Source organism: Pungitius pungitius, chromosome 7 (genome assembly GCF_949316345.1).
Source record: "Pungitius pungitius chromosome 7, fPunPun2.1, whole genome shotgun sequence".
Lineage (NCBI taxonomy): Eukaryota > Metazoa > Chordata > Actinopteri > Perciformes > Gasterosteidae > Pungitius > Pungitius pungitius.
The window spans coordinates 19,403,415-19,425,101 of NC_084906.1; the positions used below are offsets into that span (position 1 = coordinate 19,403,415).

Here is a 21,687-nt window from a genome sequence, read left to right on the forward strand (position 1 = left end):
GGGGTCCATGAATGTATTCCTTTCTCCCCGTTTCTGGCCCTGCAGTTGCTCTCCAGCTTTAACGCCGAGGGGGGGCTCTAGCTGTAGTTGATGTTTACTGTCTTTAAATCATTCGATTTGAATTTGATTTTTACAGCGTCACTAAATCAACACTCTTGTGTGCTTTTTTTTCTCTCTCAGCCGTTTAAATCTTGCAATGCGGAAGGGATTTGTCCATTAAACGAGGACACTGGGGGCATGAACCTCTTCAAACCAAAAGTGTGAAAATATTGCAGCTTATAAAATGGGAGGATTTACAATTTTTTTCGGTTTCCATCAATTGTAAAACCAACTTTTTGGAGCGTGAAAACTTTTTAGATCAATCGATGATTTCACTTGTAAAAAAAACTTCATTGATGGAGTTGGAATAGGAATTGATTGGAACAATAAAATATGAAAATATATGCCTTGCTGAGACTTGAAAGCACATAAAAATCCATATAAACACATGCTTATGTGGACCCTGAATGTGCCCTCCCCCCCCCCCTCAAGCCGTATTTATATTCCTGGCGAAGACAAGCAGGCGGCCAAGGGGACCTTGATGCGCCCAGAACAAGTTTAACATTTGCCACGGTGTAAAGTGGCTTTGCAAAGAGGCCTCGGACATTTGAAAATTGCCTGCACGCCGCCCCCCCCCCCCCCCCCCCCCCACCCTACGTAAAAAGCTTTCTGTCACCTCATTTTTCAGAGGAATCTCCCCCTCCCTCCCCCTCTCCCTCTTTACTCAGTATGTTACTTCATCCCCCTTCCTCTTCATCCTCATGTACAGTAGAGTGAGCTCCTCCTCCTCCGGTAATGTGCTGCTGGTGCCAATGGCCGGCTCTCCTCTTTAGGAGCGACACCTGGGTGGCTTTCAGCCCAAAGTAATGGCTTACTATATAATCTGCCCCCCCTCCCCCCTTCACCATTTACCATTTGGCCCACCGAGTGTATTTAAAATTGAAGAATGAAAAGCACACGCGGGGGCTCGTGCACGCCGGCTGTGCAGCGGAACACTTGGCTGTAATTGACAGCACTTTTCATCCCTCGGCTTTATCCCCCCCCCTTTCATCCCTCCGTCCCCCCTTTGCCTCGCTTCCCGATTAACTGCACCTTTTCCTGAACAACAAGGCGCATTCGGCACCTTTCATTCTAACAGTCATCAGACGCTTTGCATGAGATGAAATGAGAAAACAGCAGCGCGATGGCCATGGAGGAGCTGTGAGTTGGGCACAGGCCGCCTGCAGAGTTGAGATGCGCGCACAGATGTGTGCGCCAACGGCTCTCTCCGCCACGTGCGCGCCACGCAGCTGCGCTCCCACGCAAAGAGGCCGCAGCGTCAGTCACAAGATAAAACAACACAGCCCTATTCCCGTCACATGGGTTCTAGCAGCTCCCGCTCGGGCCCAGCAGAGCATCATGGGAAATGTATGGCTGCTTAGGATTCAAGGCTTTGCATTTGAGGTTTGAGTTGTGGTGGAAATAAGCTTTGGCCTTTAACACCTGTCCCACATCCGGCCCCTCTAGATCTCACCCGACCCGTCTCCTTCCCAGAATGCTCTCTGGCCCGCGGTGTCCGTTTATTTGTTTTGTCCTTGCGACCCTGTGTTCCTCCTCAAACAGGTTTTATAAGCTGGAACACAGCCGCCCACTCAACCCTTGTTTTCTTCCTAAGTGCTTTTTGTCCCGCACGGTGACTCCCCAGCACAGAGGGAGCCCTCCCAAAGACGATGCCCGCTGTAAGACAGGAGACAACACGGAACCGACCCTGTTGGCGCAGAAAATGTGAACCGCGAAAAGCCATTTATGTGTAACACAGTGTGACAGCTTCTAAAACCTGGTAATACCCTCCCGCTGAGGAAAACACTCCTTTGTCCCTCCAAGGGTGGCCTCGTTCCTCACTTTTACACAGACATTGATGGGACTATACCCCCCCCCCCCCCCCCCCCCCACACACACACACACACACACACACACACACACACACAAGGAAAGTGTGCGTGGGGTGATGGAGTGACAGACAGGCGGCCCGGAGGGATTAATGAGGCCTCTCGGTAATGCACCACGGTGGGGACAATTTGAGAGAAGCACAAGAAAAAAAGGGAGAAGCAAAAGTCTGGAGCAATCAAAGCCAAGGCGGGATTGGGTCTGAACCACGGCTCCCCCCCCCCCCTGACAGAGTGTCAGCAGGAGATCCCTCAGGTGCAGCCCGGGGGGGGGCGGGGAGGGGGGGAGAAGGGGTGCCGCTAATGGTTTAGCTGCACAGTCGCTTCATCACGCAGAACCAAACATGTGTTCTTGTGTTATAAATAGCATCCTGCTGACTGTCCCCACAAGACGCAAAACTAATAGAAGCATTTTCGTCGGCCATCTCTGATTTCAGTAAACAGCGTTGCTCGTGTTCTTACCCAATTTTAGTCTGAGTGACAGCGATAGTTGCACCAAAAGGCTTGGCTCCCTGATCATGTGCGATCATGTGCCAGCGAGTCAGCAGGATGGGGGGAGACGTGGAAGATCTGGTTACACGGAGGTCAAAGCCCAGACAGGAACCACCAAGCTAAGCTTTTTCTACTGCTGTGCAGTGAATGTAAGAGGAGGCCAAACACAAAGAAACCGGCCAACAGCGGAGGGGATGTGTGATGGGGGTGAGAAGTCATGAGGAGCTGCTGAAGAGCGAAAAAAGGAAGGATTCAAACTGACCATTAAGCGGATACGTGCGGTTTGTACTTGCACGATCTAATTTGTAAAATATGCCGATTAATGGAAGCTGTAGCACAAAAGCAGAAACGTTATTTAGCTTCATTTTAATAAACTAGATGTGACATTCTAGTGCGTTATCAAGTTTCTGAATCTCCTCGCTAATTAGGGCTGCCTTACGAATTTAATAATGCACGTCATTTGTCAGGCCGCCCATTCTATTTGAACATAATTATCTTTATACCCCACCAAAGAGCAACACAATAGAAAGGCCTCTGCTACAAATTTACAAATCGGTCTTGTCTCTTTAATGCAATTCTACAGAAGAACAGTTTCCCCAAGTTCACTTTTTACATGGAGGCAGACCCGATCACACTGTTATTTACTCACTTGGATCACATTTGCAAAGCAGGTGGCTTTTTTTTTTTACTGTCCAGATATTCTGACATTTATGTGTATGAAAAAAATAGATCATGCTGGTTGTTTTTTGGTTGTCCACCATCAAGCGGATTCTTTTAGTTTCTACGCTGGACTTCTTCAGATGTTGTTAATTGTTAAGGGTCTGTTTGGGGAAGCTGCAATCAAGTGCCCCCCCCACACACCCCCCATGACCCTCTCCAGCCCTTCTCCTTCCCTCAGGCCGCACCACATTCACCATTTACACACAGCGTCTGTGTTTTGGGGACTTGAAGAGAAATTCCCCAGTTACTTCCCCCCCCAAAAACCCAAATCTGTCCACATAAACCTATTCAGACACACAACTCACATCGACCTGCTCAGACACACAACTCACATCAACCTGCTCAGACACACAACTCACATCAACCTGTTCCCGACAACAATATTTTTCTATATTTAACGTGACAGCGTTGACGGCGCTTTGATATTTTCCTGCTCGGCGGAGTTTTCATCGCGGGAGCGAGGGAACACAGAAGTCCGTCGGCTTATTTTCTCGTTTCTATTGTAAAGATGCATCAGAATCCCCCCCCCCCCACCCCCCCTCTGCCTCACTCTTGTTATTCTGCACCCAGCTGGTGCGCTCTGATAATCCCAAACCGCATATCACCCAAACAAGCTTTTGTTTGCAAGGTAAACTGCACGAGGGTGTCCTCTGTCTTCTCCCACAGATCCCGTCTCAACCGTCTTAAGACAGCAGCTCTGTCAGCAGAGCAGCGGTAAAACTCCTCTCCGTCACCGTGGCGACCGGGACGTCTGTCTTTTAGCGCCGCCGACTTCCGCGTCGTTTCCTCGTTCTCAGTCCACAGACGTGCCAGGTGCTTCCAGAGAGCGCGGGAATGAGCCCACCATCTGCGTTCCATGGGACACACTGGGAAACAGGCCAGCCCCTCCCCCCTCCTCCCCTCTGCCTTCTCCCCAGTGCATGCTGGGATTGCTTTAAGCACTCTGTCACCCTGAAAAAGACTCTTTTTTTACATCAGGGACAGAGCTTGGGTGTAAAGATGATTTCTTTGTCATACGAAAATAAAACGCCATTAAATCCAGTTTATTTGTGTAGCCATTAAAGGCTCCAGAAGCCTTTCTCACTCCCACATTATGAAACGCTAAATTAGAATGAAGAACGAATTGACCGCCCTCTGCCCCGAGGCCCTCGCATGTGTGAGAGGAGAGAAAAAAGAAGGAAAAAGCCACATGAAGAGGAAGTAGCGCCGCGTGACTCATCCAAGCCTTTCACAAGGGTAATGTGTTGATGTTCCTCTGTGCACTCACGTCACTTACCCCCCCCCCCCCCCCCCCCCCTCTGTCTGTGTGTCTCCAGGTGCGGCAGGATGCGGGACGAACGGCCTGTGAGCGGACTGCAGACCCTGCTGGCCCTCCTTCTGCTTCAGACCGCAGGTGAGTCCTCGTGCCCACTCAGCTGGGGGGGGGGGGGCCTTCAACAGTGCTTCGTTAACGTGCAACGGTCACCAGATGAGATTAGCAACGATGTGATTGTGCCAATCGCTCCCGGGTTGGTTCACTTAAAGTCCGCAATGGGCTGATGGTGTAACCATGGCGACTGAGACGCGGTGAATGGGCGGGTTTTGCAAAGTTGTTTTTTTTCTGACCGAACTACTCAAGCTTCGTCTGATCACGTGCACAAACCTTTGAGCGATCGGTCAGAAACCGCACATCATCCTGCAGAGTTTGACGTTAGCATTTCCAGGCGTGCTGAGTTAGCGCTGCAGGAGGCCCCGGATTCCAACCGCATTTCATTATTATTATTATTATTATTAGTGTGAGACATGAGCTTGTTGCACATGCCCAACTGCCCCATGATGCATTGCATCTTGGTCAGCAAGTACAAATTGATCAAATCAAGAAGAGAGGGGTAGAGTCATTTTCTCATTGACTTCTATACAACCAGAGGAGTCGCCCCCTGCTGGACAATAGAAATAAGGTTGAAGGCACTTCCGGCCATTAGCGTCACTTTTCACATTCCGAGGCCTCCGCCTGGCTTTCGTAGCTCACGGCGTGTGATGTGATTCTTCGGCCAGCCACAGGACGTTCCTATTGGCTGTCCTCTCCTCTGAGCGCTTCACGGGCCCGCCAGCCTCAGTTCTAACGGCACCTGGAGCCCGATGGCTATGATGTTAATTGTGTCTGAAATGAAAGACTAGTACTTGAAAGGTTCTCGTGGAGTTCACAATGCCAAAAATACATCTGCCTTCCCCCCCGGCTTTAAGTGGAGAATACAGCTGCAAATAACCCGCCTCTGTAAACTCACTTCGGGTTTGTTCACGGGCCAAATTGCAGCTGACGTTGGTCAAATCTACCTGTCATTCAAGTGTCAGTGACAGCGGCGCTAGAAAAGTGTCCCGCCTACCCACGTCTGAATGCTCCCTACTTGTGATGCGTGCAGCAGCCCGTGGGCTCGTGACTTGTCCTCCGTGTGTCTCCCCTGACCCAAACTTCACAGCTTAGCATCCAGCCCACTTAATGCTCCCGTTTTCATCTGCTCCAAATTACAAAAACACAGCTCCCGAGACGAGGCGGGAGGAACCAAAACAGATCTGAGACGCACATTAATCCTCTTAGCTATTTCTAAGAGAAGGAAGGATCATTTTGATATTTTGTTAAATCTCCGAGATATTTATTTCTAATATACGTTTGCAGAGGCTCATTAAAACCAGCTTTGGTTTGGCTGAAAAGCTGAGAGTTAGTGGTGTTAATCCTCTCGTTATGTGTCACCGGGTTGTACAAACGCTTGTCGGAGAGACTTGGCGCTTTTGCAACTGTTTGGATGCTAATTTCACTGAATTTTTTACACCCTCAAACCCTCAACTCCCCTTAATGAGAGGGATGCAGGCGGGGGTTTCAAAACGGAGCCTTCAAGGGTCCCAGTGAGAGTGTTGCGGTCACTCATTCCCCTCCTTCTGCGGCCTCTCCGTGTGCTCTCCCGCTGCATGATACATGTTTGTGTGCATGTCCAGAAACCCCCCCCTCCCCTCCCCTCCCCTCCCGGCCCGCCGCCCCCACCCTCGCCCGCTGTAACGTATTGTTTCTGCCTTCTGCAGCGGTCAAAGCGCCGGGTTCCTCCTGTGACTCGGGGCTCGATCCGCCAGCCGAGAGATGATGAAAAGGCGAGGTGTATATGTGTGTGTTTGTGTGTACAAACCCCTCAGGTTACATCTGGCACCCACCCACGCACACACACACACACACACACACAGACACACACACACACACACAGACAGACACAGACAGATCACCTCCGAGGGGCCTGATGACAGTTTTTGAGGGTATTACTGTCTCCTCTCTCCTCCATTCCCGCATTTTAGTGTTTGTCTTTTCGGCTGAGTGACTGTGGAAACAGTCAGTGGGAGGGAGAAGACCACAGGGAGCCCCCCCCCCCCCCCTTCCTCCTCCTCCTCCTCCCCACAACACTTTGCTTGACAGGCCCAGAGATTGGAAAGAGAGGTGGGACATGGGGAATGAGGACAGATTAGGGTGAGCTTTTTGCACATGTCTCTGTGTGAGTGAGAGTGTCTGTGTGTGTGTGTGTGTGCGTGCGTGCGTGCGTGCGCGTGCGGACGATGGCGTGAGCACACACACGCACGTTTGTGTACAAGCACTCGAGTACGTCTCTCTGTGAACTTGGGAGCGTTGCTGCGTGCCCGCGCGAGATAAAATTCATCATCATTATGCTTCAGAGGGCGCAAAATGAGTCACGGCAGCAGGCCGGGAGAGGCGGGTGGGGGTGGGGGGGGGCTAAGGCTCCCGTGGAGCCTGACGCGGCCCGGGAGCAGTCGGCTCAGGGAGCGCTGCAGGGAGGCGGTTGATATTTGTCACGGGGAGAGGATGATGAGACCAGAGGAGGCAGTCTGGGTCACTATCACCACGTCAAACCCACACCATCTTGATAACTCACATTTGCGACTTGGTTATTTCAGAAAGGTTATATTGACTTGATCTTGATACATTTGATCACGATTGCAGCCTCAATACGGGTCAGCTACATCAGTGTGGTTGTTTTTTTATCAGCGTTAAAAAAGCTGTGATTAAAAGTGGGCTTCTCGGCGATGGTGGGAGTGATGCGGCGTTGGCGTTGGCTCTGCCAGGTTTGGAAGTAACTAAAAGGGTTTCGGTAGCTGTGGATCCTATTGTGCGAGGGGAAATGAGTGCTTTTGTTAATGGAGTCTGGTGGGTTAGTAAAGAGGGATAAAACAGCGCGTAAATGGCCAATGGAGAGGGTTGACTGGAGCTAAATGGAATAATAATTCCAATACTGTCTCCTCTCTATCTTGTCTCTAGTTGTGGTGTCGCTCTCTTCAAAGCGACAAGACTCCATTAACACAATCTGTCCTGTCTCCTCAGAGTTGTTGGTCTTCTTCATCATCATCAGTCAGTCAGTTGTTTTTAATGTGTCATACGTTTCTCAATGTGCCAGCTAGGCTTAAAGTTACATTTATGTGTGTGTTTCTCTATGACAATGTCATCATGTCAGGTCACATCTATGCAGCAAAACCTGTGCACTTTGGGTCTTTGAGGAAATAAAACAGCTAATGAGAATAAACAAATGATTAGATGGAGCAGCCCTTCAATGCTTTAGTCTGCAGCTGCACGCAGGTCATCGTGTGAGATGTTTCATCACAGTTATCAAAGAACTGCTCGCAGGATGGAACGTGGACAGAGAGAGAGAGAAAGAGGGAGGGGGGGAGGGAGGGAGAGGGGGAGAGAGAGGGATGTTTCGGGGGGATGTCAGCATGGAGACATCATTTCCAAACCCTGCGTGATGTCCGCCTGGCAGACCTGCTGTGCTTAGACGGGCGAAAGTGAATGTGCACAGACAAATATAGACACACACACGCACGCACACACACACACACACACACAGACACAGGGAACTTCAGCGAGGAGTGTGTTGTGAACATTGTTCTTGTCTTCACTTAAGTGTGTGTGTGTGTGTGTGTGTGTGTGTGCGTGCTGCAGGGAAACACAGTCCAGCGATCAAACAAGGAGAAATGCAGTGGCTCCTCATTACATTATATATTATACATTATACATTATACAGTAAATGACCTCAGATCTGCTCTTTGAAGAGGCCACGCACCACACAAAGGTAAATGTGTGTGTGTTATCTGCCCTGATCGTTGTCGTGTTTCCATATGTGCTGCCTCTGTTGCCATGGTTATCTATCATTTCTCGGGGCCTGGCCAGGGCCGTGCCAGCATCCTCTCCGTCCTCCCGAACAATATCGCAGATTAAGACTGCGCTGCTCTCGCTCTCTCCGTTTGTCTCTCGGTGCCCCCCCCTCCACCCCCTCTCTATGAAAAACTTGACATGGTCTCATACCTTGAGATGTTCTACTCGTATCAGAAGGCGAACATGATTCAACTTCTTCCAGCTCATCCCAAAATGTTGTCTAGTGTTTAAACTGAAAAAAATTAAAATCCCCTTCAGGTGAAGATCATGCTACTTCTATATCTAGCTTTTAGCTGCTAGCACCAGCTAATGGCGCATTTGCTAGCTTGTCGAGAGAAAGTCTCTAAAATTGTTTGAAACTGCTTAAGACATCTAGCGAGTATTTGTTTCCTGTGGGACGAGGCACACAAACTGAGACTGTGACAGACTTCACGTAGCTCATTCCAGCAAACGTTCTAGAAAGTTCTAAAGCACACATTGGCCTGTAGAGGCGCATTGAGAACCCCGTTCTCCCCTGGCGCCCTCGCGCATTGAACCACAGCCATCACGCTCGAGGTCAAAGCCAAGAGAACCAGTAACTCGGACCCCCGGCCCGCTCAGGTCCACCCGTTTGTGTTGTATCGGCTGTCACTTCATAACACAGAGATCAACTAATGGCGGCACGCCTCCGTCAGACAGCTCATCCGTCATGGTTTACGACGCACACACACGCACACGCACACACACAATCAGCTGACACCTGGGCTAATGGAGGCGGCACTGCATCAGTCCCGGTAGCACTGGGCTGGGGGGGGGGCTGACGGGTCCGACGCCGGCAAGTCGGAGAGAAGGCAGCGACGATGTGAGGCCAAGTGTGTCCTATTCCAGCGAAAATGGCATCTCGCGCTCCGTGTGCGGAGCCGTTGGAAGGCGAGCTTTCCAGGAGCCAGCGAGGACCCTGCGGGGGACCACGCGGACGCACAAAGACGCACCGCGAGGTCGAGGAGAGATCGGCCCGTCAGGGGCGTCCGGTTTCATTATTTCTCCTCCTCTTCATCAGCCTAGTATGGAGAATGACGAAGAGCAATATCAACCACGGATAGATATCGAACAAAAGAAAGCTTCTCGGGGGTTAAGCTCGTGATAACGTTTCCATCTAAATGTAGATTTGATACGGCAGTGGCATCGGGGGGGGGGGGGGGGCGGGCTTACATTCATTACCACAAAGGACGAGAACACTGCTTTCTCTTCTCCTTGTTTCCACTGCGATCCCCTGGTGTCCTTCACGCTGTGACTTCTCAACAGCGATTGGTTTTATTTTATTTTGTTTTAGCGGCAGTGAAGGGAACACACGCCGAGGCGGATGGGGGCTGAAGGATGGGGGGGGGGTTGTTGTTTGGGAAGATTCTTTGGCTTCTTTTTTTTTTGGCAACGAAAGTGGCTTAATGTTCCCCAAACGTTGCTCATCCAGGTGGAACCTGGCGAGGACCCGGCCAGCAGATTAAGCAGCGCCGACGGCTCTTAGCCAAAGGAAACCTGCTTTTGTTTTTCCACAAGCGAGGTGGTTCAGAAATGCGCAGTTCGATTGTCTTCAGGGACCGTGCGTTACTCGCTACGTGTGTGTGCGTGCGTTTGTGTGTGTGTGTGTGTGTGTGTGCTTGAAGGTGCGTGGTAAACAAAGACGAGAACTACATCCTCGAGGAGGATAAAGCAAAGAGAGCGACAGCGGGGAGCGGGAACTGAAAGCCTCCCATGAACGACGTGTTCTCTGAGTGTGTGTGTGTGTGTGTGTGTGTGTGTGTGACACCGTGTCAGTCCACCTCCTGCTGAATCTCAAAAGTGCATCTCAGCTTTTCCCATCAAACCCTCTCGAGTCCTTTTCCACATCGCATCACTCCAATTTGCCGGGTACACATACCTCCGGCTTCCTTCCCTCTGTGTTCTCCTCGGATTTCCCCTCTCAGCCATCGCTGTTACGCTCCAGTCGATGTGTGCACGTTCACCTCTTCCATACCTGTGTTTTTTTTCCTCTGGCAGCGTGAGGGGGAAACGAACACAGCTGCTGCCATCGAGTGAAACGAACTCGTTTTTCTCTTTACCCTCTCTCGCTGCTGTAGAAAGTCAACAATCACAGAGCTGGCATTTTAACCTCTGCAGAGTTCTGTTGTTCCTAAGACGGCCAATTGGAGTTCGTTAAAGGAAATGTTGGACCAACTGGCACGTCGGCTCTGTGAATAAATGATGCGTTTCATAAAACTAGAAGAAAAAAACATTGTCTTAGACTCAAGACAAGCAGCGGGGCACATTTTCTGGGTTTGGGGACTGTATGAAGCTGCAGCTGGCAGCCAGTTGTCTTAGCTTAGCTTAGCATAACGACTGATGGAAAATAGCTAGAAATAACTAAACGAAATGGCTTTTCTCTCCAGTCAAAGTAAGGGAGTAGGTTTGCACATGGACACGTCCACGGCAATATCTTTGGAGGACAGAATTTGTTGCCACCGATATTTGAGCAAACTCGGTCACATTATCTCTGCACTGAACAGACTGTGAACTGTGAATTATTGAGATATATATACATATACATATATATATATATATATATATATTTTTCCCCCACGTAGCGCTTGTCTGAGACTATATGGCCGAGAGTAGAGGGACGAAGTGTGTGTTTATTTGTGTTTGTGCGTCTGCAGGGAAGAGAAGATGAGATGGGAGGGCTGATGTTGGGCGGCTCTGGCGGGGAGGTTAGAGGAGGAGGGGGGGGGGGTTGAGACACTGCAGGAATGAGCAATGACAGCAATCCACACGCCTTCTATTTGTATGTGCTCAAAGTCACATTATCCACCCAGTGAGGAGTGAGAAATGGTGTGTGTGTGTGTGTGTGTGTCTGTGGGTGGGCTCGATGAATAGCAAATGACAGATGATATGTGAACACTTGTGAGAGCATTGAAGTGCAGACGCACCCACACACAAACACACACACATATACACACCCTTGTACAGTTCAAACACTATGGGTGAAATTGGAGGAACGGCGTATGCACCTCTGCTTCTAGAAAGAAAGGCGACCACCCTTCTTTTTTTTCTTTTTACCCCACCAGCGACGACACCCGTATGTACACATGGAGCAATAATTTGAATTTGATTTCAGCTCCTCAGAGTCATGAAGCATGTATCGTGCAGCATGTAGCATGTAGGAAATCTCATGTATCAGCTGCCTCTCAAGTTCTCTCATCACCTGAAACCACTTCGACCTCTGACCCTTGCCGCCTCATTAGCGTAAGTAGTGCTAGCACAGCTAGCAGGTTCATGTAATATAATATCGATATAACTTTACAGTTGCTCCTCTGTTTGATTACTTGTTTTGTTTTTTTCTTCAACTTCGGATCATTTCCCTCCTGTTGTTCATGCATTTGTTTGCTTTTTAACGATCGCCTGCAGGGTCGGCGGGCCGCACTGCAATTGGCTGTCGGGAGCCGGGGGTTGCCGGCGGGATAGGGAGGCGAGTGCATTGGGAATGCTATTGATCCATTCCTCAGATGTGCTTCCAGAATGTTTAGCCTTGCAACACTCGGCTACCCGGCTGTCGCCATTGGCTACTCTGAGATTCTGCTCATCTGTAGTTTGCCCAAATTTCCTTGCATTGTTTATTCGCCCACACTTACTGCAAAATGGACAATCACTGAATAAAGTTCATCTGGATCAAGAAGTGAACTTTCTCAGCAGGACCGGAGGGGAAAAAGAATCTAATCCTAAAAAAAAGAAAATACACAGAACATCTGTAGGCTGTCGATAAAAAATAGTAATAAGATTGCCAGGTGAAAAATAAGCAAACACCTGGAAAATGCTCATCTCAATGCTGGCGGGCGGTCGCACTGCCGGGGGGGGGGCGAAGGTCGGAGTGGTCAAAGCACAGCGGCGTGCTTGTAGCCGCCGGAAAAAGACATCGTTCCAACGATCTGCCATTTAATTACAGGCGGGAGGCGCCCTGCAGCGCGTCCAATCAGACGCCACGGAATCAGGACAAAACACACAGAGCAAACTCCAACGAAAATGAATCAATTCGCTCCTTTAGTCCACCTCGGGAGGGCTCCTTTGTCTCCTCTCGTCGGGATCTCTCTCTTCGCTCCGTCCTACGTGCTTCCACTCAAATTTCCACCTCGCGGCTGCACGTGAGGAAAAAAAAAACGTAAACAAAAAACGAAGTGGCGAGCTGATTGCAGATGCACGCCGCGTCGCCGGGGCTTTGGAGCTAATTTGATTAGACACTGGGACAGGTTTTGCCAGCGTTGCCAGCAGAGAAAAGGAAGGGAATAGTGACTGATAAAAGAGAGCTGGAGAATAATCTGAAATAGGGAGTTTGCAGGTAAACCTCAGAGCTCCGAGGCGATAACCTGTATCACCACTCTGTGAGAGTGGAATCCACATCTACCTCCGAAATGGGAATCAGCCACCTCTGTCTTTTCAGGCAAGGTGACACAGGATTAGAGCGTAATGATAACGCATGATGTGACTCTCCCGCTGTAAAATGAGTTAGGGGGGGGGGGGGACAAACAAAGAAAAATGCAGTGCAATATTGCAAAACACAACGACCGGTATCTTCTAAAGGCACCCTGATATTCTTATAATAATGCCCTTTCACTCCGTCATCAATTGTTGCGATGAAAGTAATATTTGTATCTGGATGTCGGCGGCGGCGGCAACGCTTTAAGCTGCAAAGAGGTGGTTAATATTGATCCCATAATGCACCTGCAGGTTTGATGAATGGCTTATGAAAGCACTTTTGATATCTTCCCCCTCCACGATGTAGTCCTGCCACCGTGCACACAAAAGAAAGCGCAAATGTGTTTTGGGATTTATAAACAAACAGCTCTCTCAACACATACTTTTACACACTTAGCTATCACATATATATATATATATATATATACATTCTTATTTGCACGTTGCTGCATTACTATGTGGATTTTGTTGTCATTTATGTATAATAATACTTATTTGTGGCGTCATTAATGTGTAAATCCCGGATTACAATTTGTGAATCCTTTTTCCTGCATTCATTAAAATTGAGACAATATGCCTCACGCTGTTCGAGTTGCACATTGATGGTTTGCTGGATCAATAACGTATAATCACAGAGGCACAATGAGCCTCTGTTCCTTTCACGCCGCGACCAAGGGGGGGGGGTCGGATGGAACAAAGGAATCCCGAAGGAGAAGCGCGTCTCACGCATCGAGAAGCAATTACCCAACATATTTTCAGTGTAATGAGGAATGGCGTCCTGTGGCATAATTCAAAAGACGACATTGATTGTGTTACCCCCCCCCCCCCCTCCCCCACCACCTCCTTCACTGCCCCCCCCCCCCCCCCGTCAGGCGAAGCCCGCGCCGACGCCCTGGTGAACATGCGCAAGGTGACCCATCAGACCATCAGCGAGGAGCTGTCCCAGACCGCTCTCCTCCCCTGCCTCTTCACCCTCCGCCCCGGGCCCGGTGCGTCCCACGAGCCCCCCAGGATCAAGTGGACCAAGGTGTGGGGCCAGAGGGGCTCCGACGGCCTGCAGAAGGAACAGTCGGTGCTGGTGGCCAAAGACAACGTGGTCAAGGTGCTAGGCCAGATAACGACGGCAGCCACAGTTATGATGTCAGCTTTTTTGTTTTCTACGGGAATATAACGTTTCCCCTTCCCTCAGGTGAAGAAGGCCTTCCAGGGCCGCGTGACGCTGCCCGGATACAACAACAACCGCTACAACGCCAGCCTCGCCCTGTCGGGGCTGCGCTCCAGCGACGCCGGGCTGTACCGCTGCGAGGTCGTGGTGGGCATCAGCGACGAGCAGGACACCGTCCCCCTGGAGGTCACAGGTGAATCTCAAAGCAGCCATTTTGAATTTAGTTGTGATGCTGGAACAAACTTAGCTTGTCACACTGACAAAGAAAAGGATGTGCTGGTTAATGTTCAACTCTTCACATTTTGAGGAAACATGCTATTAGTAGCCAGCTAGCTTGCTTAGCTAGCTGGTTAGCCACTAGAAGCTAGTACATAAGAGTTGTTCGTTGTTAAGTCATTTAATTGAGATAATCCAACAGCTATCAAACCTAAATTTAAAAATAACAAAAAAGAAAGATAATTTTTGAATTAAACCAAACTTTTTAAGTGTTTAAATTACACATAAAACACTTGGAAAGCGTCTGTTAATAGAGAACATTTTAAATTAGTAGAATTATCGCTAGCTAAGACTTCATCAAATGTTGATGAGAAGGGTTCTGAATTAATTAAAGTTTCATCCACCTGCTATTATTACTGGTTGTAATCTATAATGTGTTGGACAGTAATATAAACCCTGGACAGTCGCACCAATAAAGCTTCACTAGAACATACAGTACAAGAATGTGCCACTATTCTCCCAAACCTCATTATTTCTCTGCGTTAATATAATCTCGTCAAATACAATATTACATAAACTGATGACAAGCCGTGATACAGAAAGTAATTAACGCTGTTTATTTCATTCTCTGCGTTATACATCATTTACTGTCCATAATTAACACTCTTCCTCTTCCACGGGTGGTGTGCAGCTCTCCCCTAAATGTTCCCAAGCTCCTCCACTATGAATAACAATGAGCCAGGACGAAACATCCACTCCACCCGGGTCGGTTGTTTATTGTCCGTGTTTACGACGGAACTGGAACACGTTAAACGCCTGCTCGCGCGCTGTCTGCGTGCGGCGAGCCCGAACCCGACCCAATGAGGTGGGAACCCGGCGCCGTTGATAGCGTTGACTCAACAGGCAAACCATCCACGGCGTGGTCGGTATCCGGGTTCACCTGGAAGCAGCCCACCGCAGTAGAACCACGACGGCTCTGCGACGGCATTTCAGACCTGCGGAGCTTTTCATCCGCTTATTTCCAGGTCACTCGTTATTTTTGATAATGAGCCACTACTAGAATAACGACTCTCGGGGGGGCCGCTCTGAAGGCCCAGCAGCCTTATTATTTCACCCGGCGCCCTGCAAAGGATACGTCTCCCCGACACCGAGAGCACCCCGCGTGGTTTCCACCTCATTAGCTCGCATTGGCGGGTTGCGCCCAACGCCGTCTTTGTGAATCCGTCACTTCATCCGGGAGGCTGTCTGATGTAATCGCGTCGCCTCGTTCTCTCTCAGCGAGCGGGGACCCCTGCCACGCCGCCGCGGAGGCCGCCCGCGCCCCGCTGGCCCATCGATTAACGCGCCACGAAAACCACTCCTTCAGAGAGAAACCAATTACGCAGCTGGCGAGGTCCAGCCATCTCCGGGGCTTAATTTTAATTGGCCGTCACGCCAGACGGCGGATCCCAGCCGTCCTCACGCTAATTCTACTGAGTGCTTAAAGTATTAATTAGCAGGTATTGACTGCTCGGCTTTATCAATATCATATTAATCCACGGAGATCTTCTAACGGAGCGATTTGAGTGTGTGCCTGAGCCTCTCCGTCTCGCATCCTTCTCACGCCACATATCGAGCGTTCAATCCTCTGCTTCTCACCAATTAGAGGACAGTGGTGAGATATGTCCACGCGGCATCGACTGGTGTGGAGTGTCACCACTATCAGCACATGGCACAGGGGGAAAGCATATTGTAAGTCTCTGTTTGTCTTTTTTTCCCCCACCGTCCTCCGGCGGGGGCGTGAAATGCTGCTTCCAACTGGCGATGTTGACGGTGGTAATTAGACTTATCGTCAATCAGCTCACGTTGGACTCGTTGATTCAAATCACTGGAAGCGCGTCGCCTGGCAACTTCAAAAGATCGATCGTGTCTCAATTCGGATGCATCTGTCACTACACTTCTGCACCGTGTGTTCTTACTAGTGCGCTGCGTTGGGCCCGACCTGTCAGTGCAAACCATGCGAGTAGTAAGTGCACTGCGAGTGCGACATGTGGAAGACACAGCAAATGTTTCTCCAAATTAACGTGCCTGCTTTTGAAAGGATGGATAAATACATGCAATGTATTGCCAAAATAATTATACTGCATCTGCTAAAAGTGAGGAGAATCCAGATTTCAGTCCAACTTTAAACAACTTCTTCAGTACTAAGCGATATCGCCATGGGACACCAATGGTTCTCCAATGGGGGCGCCACACAAGCGGTGCCTTCCTGCTCTTCCCTCCGGAGACCGCGAGGGGAACGTATGTCCCCCTTTCACAGCCGATACGGTCGTGTCTCACTCTGTTCCATTTATCTACCTCCAATTGTTTTTTTTGCATTGTTATCTGCTCTCACACAACGGCCGTGTCTCTTGGCTCCAGGTGTGCTGTTCCACTACCGGGCCCCCCACGACCGCTACGCCCTGTCCTTCGCCGACGCCAAGAGGGTGTGCCTGGAGAACTCGGCCGTCATAGCCACCCCGGGTCAGCTGCAGGCCACCTTCGCTGATGGATACGACAACTGTGACGCCGGCTGGCTGTCCGACCGGACCGTGCGGTGAGGTTCCCCTCCTCAGCCTCCACGGCAGGACGGTCTGTCACTATGGTTACCGCTCCCTTTTGATTAAATGACAGCCCGATAAAAAGCCACACAGCCTGAGATCCAGAGTCGTAGCGTCGGGTCCGTCGCCCCCTTATTATCACGCTGCAGCAGCACGTTAGCATCTCTTCCCGTGGATGCTAATTAGCAGCCGCCGGCTGGAACTGGGGAGGTGTGCTGGCAGCCTTTGTTTGTTGGACCAGGCTGCTCTTTGAAAATCGCTATCGGAGGCTTGTTTTGGGCCGATATATTTTAGATGATTGGCCGCACGATCAAACGTAATTAAATGCGTTCTGCCAACGTGCTCCGTCAAAATGTGAAGTGTCGCAACCTGCAAGTCATTTAGTTCTGTTCGGAGCTTTTAGGAACACAAAACTGTGCCGCATAATTGGACCTAATTGCTTGTTTGCACACAGTAAAGGCGGTTAACTGCCCGTCAGGCTGCTGCGCGCGCTTCATTCTGCTCACACTCCACACCTACCTTCTCATTTGAACATTTCTGTACAGCAGAGCGGCAGTTTTTCACATCCTCAGCCCGTCTGTCGTACCTCCTTGCTTCCTACGCTCTTGTTGTTTTTACCCGGGAGTCATCTACACGTCAGCCAGGAGGAAAGCGGCCAATTAATGCGGTTGGGAGGGGGTGGGGGGATACAGCCATCGCTTCATCTGCCATCGGCGAGCAGAGACAAAGAGGCCACGCGCGTTACGAGACCCAGTTCCTTTGTTCCCATGGAAGCAGGTCGCTGCTGGGAGAAGCGATGCAGCTTCATGGTGATGTCACCTGCGTTTGATTGTGTCTGCCTTGGTGTGTCCTGTCTGTTCCTATAGGACCCCACAAGCCCCCGCCCGCCCGCCGTAATCTTTTAATCAGCCTCTTTGCCTGCGACCTGGTGCCGCTTCAATCAATGTTCCTGTGGAATAATTGCTCAGTTGGAGCCGGGAATATAGATCACTGTTCTCTCCGCCCCCGAAAGGCTCGCCAAGCCGCTGGAAGAATTCCTGATTCTTTTTAACCTCTCCTTGACTTCCTGCCTCTGCCCCCCTTCCTCTCCACTGCAATTATTATGTTGTTGGAGCATCAAACACATTTTGAAACAATTTCAAGTGAAACGACGGGGTGTTTTTTTTTTCTTTTTCGTGAAACTAGGTCTCCGGGCAGAATAATTAAAGGAAGCAAGATACTGTATCTATTGAAATGATTTCCTGAGGTTGTTGTGACGTGTAATGAATGTTTCAGTATAGCTCGCTTTAGCATTTAGCATTTCAGCCACTTACCGGCTCGGAATCTGTCTGTTTATTCACGTTGTTCTTTGGGTAATGTATTTGGAACATTTTGTGCAGGAGATGATGAAAGTGTACCTCTGTTTTTATCTTCCTGTGTGTGTGTGTGTGTGTGTGTCAGCGGCTGCCTTTTTCTTTCATGGCCGCACGGTATTAATCCCTTTTTGGGTTTTCACTCACGCTCTGTGTCGCCCGTTTCTCCTTAAGGTATCCCATCCAGTCGCCTCGGCCCGGTTGCTATGGCGATCGGGAGGACTCACCTGGAGTCCGTAACTACGGCGACAGGTCCCCCGATGAGCTGTTTGATGTCTACTGCTTTGCCAAGCAGCTTCAAGGTAGGAGTTGAGAGCTTCGAACCGGGTTCAGTCGTGCATCGGGGTCAATAGGTCGCGGATGGGCGTCGCAAAAACGCTGTAACAGGACAACGCTCCGTGGAAACAGAAAGGGAGAGGTCAATCGGAGGAGAGGCCGTGGAAGCGGGAGGGAGAAAGAGAGACATTATTGAGTCCAGCTGTCATGTTACAACCTCCAGCAGATGAAAGCTGAGGAGGTCACTGGTGTCATCATAAAACTTTTACAAAGATACCGTAGGCCACAACGTTAGCTTGTCTAGCTAACGATCTGGTCCTTAGTTTGCATGTCTCCTACAGGGGTCACCAGCTGACAAGGAGGCCCACTTTTCACCTGGGAAAGCTTGACAGCCATAACAACGGTAACTAGGGCCGGTGGGGCAAAGCAAACATCAGTAAATAGACTGTACAGCGCTTTTCTAGTCTTCCAAAAACACTCAAAGCGCTTTTACACTCGGTGTTATCATTCACCCATTCACCCCCATTCATGCACTGATGACAGGAGCTACTCACGGCCTCGCTCTCCGCTCACCCCCCGGTCGACCGTAAACTCCACAAACTCTAAAGGATGTCACACCTCTTTGGGGATGTGATGGATTTTAAACTACTTGTGGTTAAGGAAGATGGAGGCCTCCACTCCTCCCAGCAGCGTCGCACTGCTCGTGGTTCCAGATTAATCCCAAGGTCGACTCCAGTTTCTGGTTTCCTCCACGAAGGTACAATGAAGTGAACCCTTCAAGCTAACTCCCCTTTTGCCCATAACCTGACATCGTAATGTCGGTGTGTGTGCGCTTCCTTCAGCACACCTCCAGAACCGCTCATTCAATCCTCTTTTCACCAGGCGAGTGTGTTGCTTTGGATCCGAGGACGTGCAGTGAAAAGTCAACGTCATGGGAGATATGTGGGGACACGACATCTGTAGCGAGAGTGTACAAGAAGCGGCTCATTGACTGCAGTCCCCCCCCCCCCCCCCCCCCGATATCACGACCAAACCGCCCTCCACCTCCTTGTGATGCCCGAGCGATTAGCGGCTCTTGACTATGCTGCAAACAGGGAGGAATACGCAGGGCTCACGCCCCCATAAAGCCAACCGTTCCCAGCATGCACCTGCAGACTTTTGAGACCCCGACACCTTGGGGTGCTGCTGCGTGTGGCGGTCCCGTCCTGGGCTGAAAAGGCAGATACCGGCGCTGCTCGTGCTCCGCATCCACTTAATGAACGAGTCGGCGGTGGCGGCGGAGGGCCGTTGGGGGGGGTTTGTGATATTTGCATACTCCACCGAACAATCATAAGCGCAGCGCGGGTCTTTTTGAGCACAATCAGACACACGCGCGGGGGGTCAGTCTGTCTGGGTCACTTGCTGTGAGCTGCTCGGTCCACAACTGTTATTAAACATAATAGCGGTAGGAGTTACAGTAGCATCAGAGTATCAGAGGTACGAACAAGCCCACGTCTGACTGAGCTGCGGAGCAGAGAGGATTGCAGGACCACCTATGGACTCTGCATCCAGCAGCAGACGATTTCATTCAGGGAAATTACCAACCTGATTGGGACAATTGGCAGATAATTGTCTTCAATCAAACTGAAATTACTAGCTGTGCTTTGTGTGTGGAAAAAAACACAAACAAGTAAAAGCTAAATTAATGATGTCTTTTGTTCATTACAAAACCATGTGTCTTTTTCTTTCTCTGCATGGATATCAGCAGGGTTCGGTTTTCTTTAGTTTAGTTAAAATCTTGGTAAAATGAAAAGAAAGGAAAATACTTTTCAGTTAATCATGATTTCTTTTATATTCAATCACAAATCATATTAATGAGAATTCTTTTCATAACCCTCCCAACACTTTTCATGTAATTACAGGTAGCAACCTCAGAATTTGAAAAGAACCCTCTGTATTCTAATGACCACCAGGGGGCGACTCCTCTGTTTTGGGGTGTATTTTCTACTTGATGTATTCCCTCAGTACACAATTTATGGTATCAATCTCTAGTTTGGATTATTCTAGAATGCAGCATGATGATCATTTAGTAAATGACTTCACATTCAAATATGTTTTCGTCATGGAAGGTTTTACGAGTTTTTACGGGTCATATCAAAATTGTAACACTGGTCGCTTAGAAAATGGCTTCATAGGAGTTTTGTTGCGGTGGGTGAGGGAGCCGAGGTGGGGAGGGGGTAGGGGGGGGGGGGGGGGGGCAGAGCTGTTGGCTGAAGAGCAGTCGAATTATTCGAAATGAATCACAATATCATTTAATTCACCCACACAGGTGAAGTCTTCCACTCCTCAGTGCCGCAGAAGCTGAGCCTGGCCACGGCCTCCACCCATTGCCACTCCCTGGGCGCCCAGCTGGCCACCGTGGGGCAGCTGTACCTGGCCTGGCAGGCCGGCCTGGACCAGTGCGACCCCGGCTGGCTCGCCGACGGCAGCTGCCGCTACCCCATCAACGTCCCCCGGAAGAACTGCGGCGGGGACGAGCCCGGGGTGCGGACCGTGTACAACAACCCCAACCGCACCGGCTTCCCCGACACCGCGGCCCTGTACGACGCCTTCTGCTACCGAGGTACCGCCGCCGTGACAGAGGGGAGGGGGGGGGTCTCAGAGCTCTCAGTCGGGCTGTTTTAATTGGCGCCGACCTGTTTGTGTCACGCATGTAGTAGTTGCTTAAGAGATTGTGGGACATTTCTGTCGCTGCAGCCCGGAGGAATGAAGGGCCTCTCCGTCTCGGACTTGGTCTTTCATCACGAGCCAACTGACACTGGAAGTTCTGTTCACTGATGTTGTTACTTTGTAGATTATCCAGTCCATAATTCTTCATCTGGAGCTCATCTCCTTTCTGGCTTGCATTGATTCTTGCACAGTGCAGACTGACTTTTTTAAAATAGAGGGGGAAAAAAAACCTGACATTTTCATCCGTCGCAATGCCGTGTTGTAAAAATTATTGCCGAGGCAAAGCATCGACATAACCCAATCATTTCGAGTCAACAGGAACAGCGTGGGAGCGTTTGTCAAAACAAACAGCTGAAGATGAACCTCCGCATCGCGCAAAAGCTGTCTGCGCATTGACATTCATGTTTAAAACATTTGCTGTCCTTCAGACAGATAAACGTTGATAGAAACATAAGAAAAATCCAATCTTTTGTTTAATAGCGGCGGGTAGACAATCTCGTCGATTCAACCTCATTAATATTGCACCAACGCAATTTAAAGACGATTGGAT

At 49.9% G+C, this 21,687-nt stretch overlaps 1 protein-coding gene across 2 annotated transcripts in view; it reads left to right on the forward strand.

The window, feature by feature from the left end:
- The window catches only part of ncanb (neurocan b), a 91,986-nt gene that overhangs the window by 15,389 nt on the left and 54,910 nt on the right, over positions 1 to 21,687 (forward strand). For both annotated transcript variants that reach the window (XM_062563354.1, XM_062563355.1), the window contains exons 2-7: positions 4,493 to 4,569; positions 13,713 to 13,942; positions 14,030 to 14,198; positions 16,622 to 16,796; positions 18,327 to 18,454; positions 20,737 to 21,030. In XM_062563354.1, the coding sequence (XP_062419338.1) occupies positions 4,493 to 4,569; positions 13,713 to 13,942; positions 14,030 to 14,198; positions 16,622 to 16,796; positions 18,327 to 18,454; positions 20,737 to 21,030 (1,073 nt within the window). The remainder of the gene's footprint in view (positions 1 to 4,492; positions 4,570 to 13,712; positions 13,943 to 14,029; positions 14,199 to 16,621; positions 16,797 to 18,326; positions 18,455 to 20,736; positions 21,031 to 21,687) is intronic.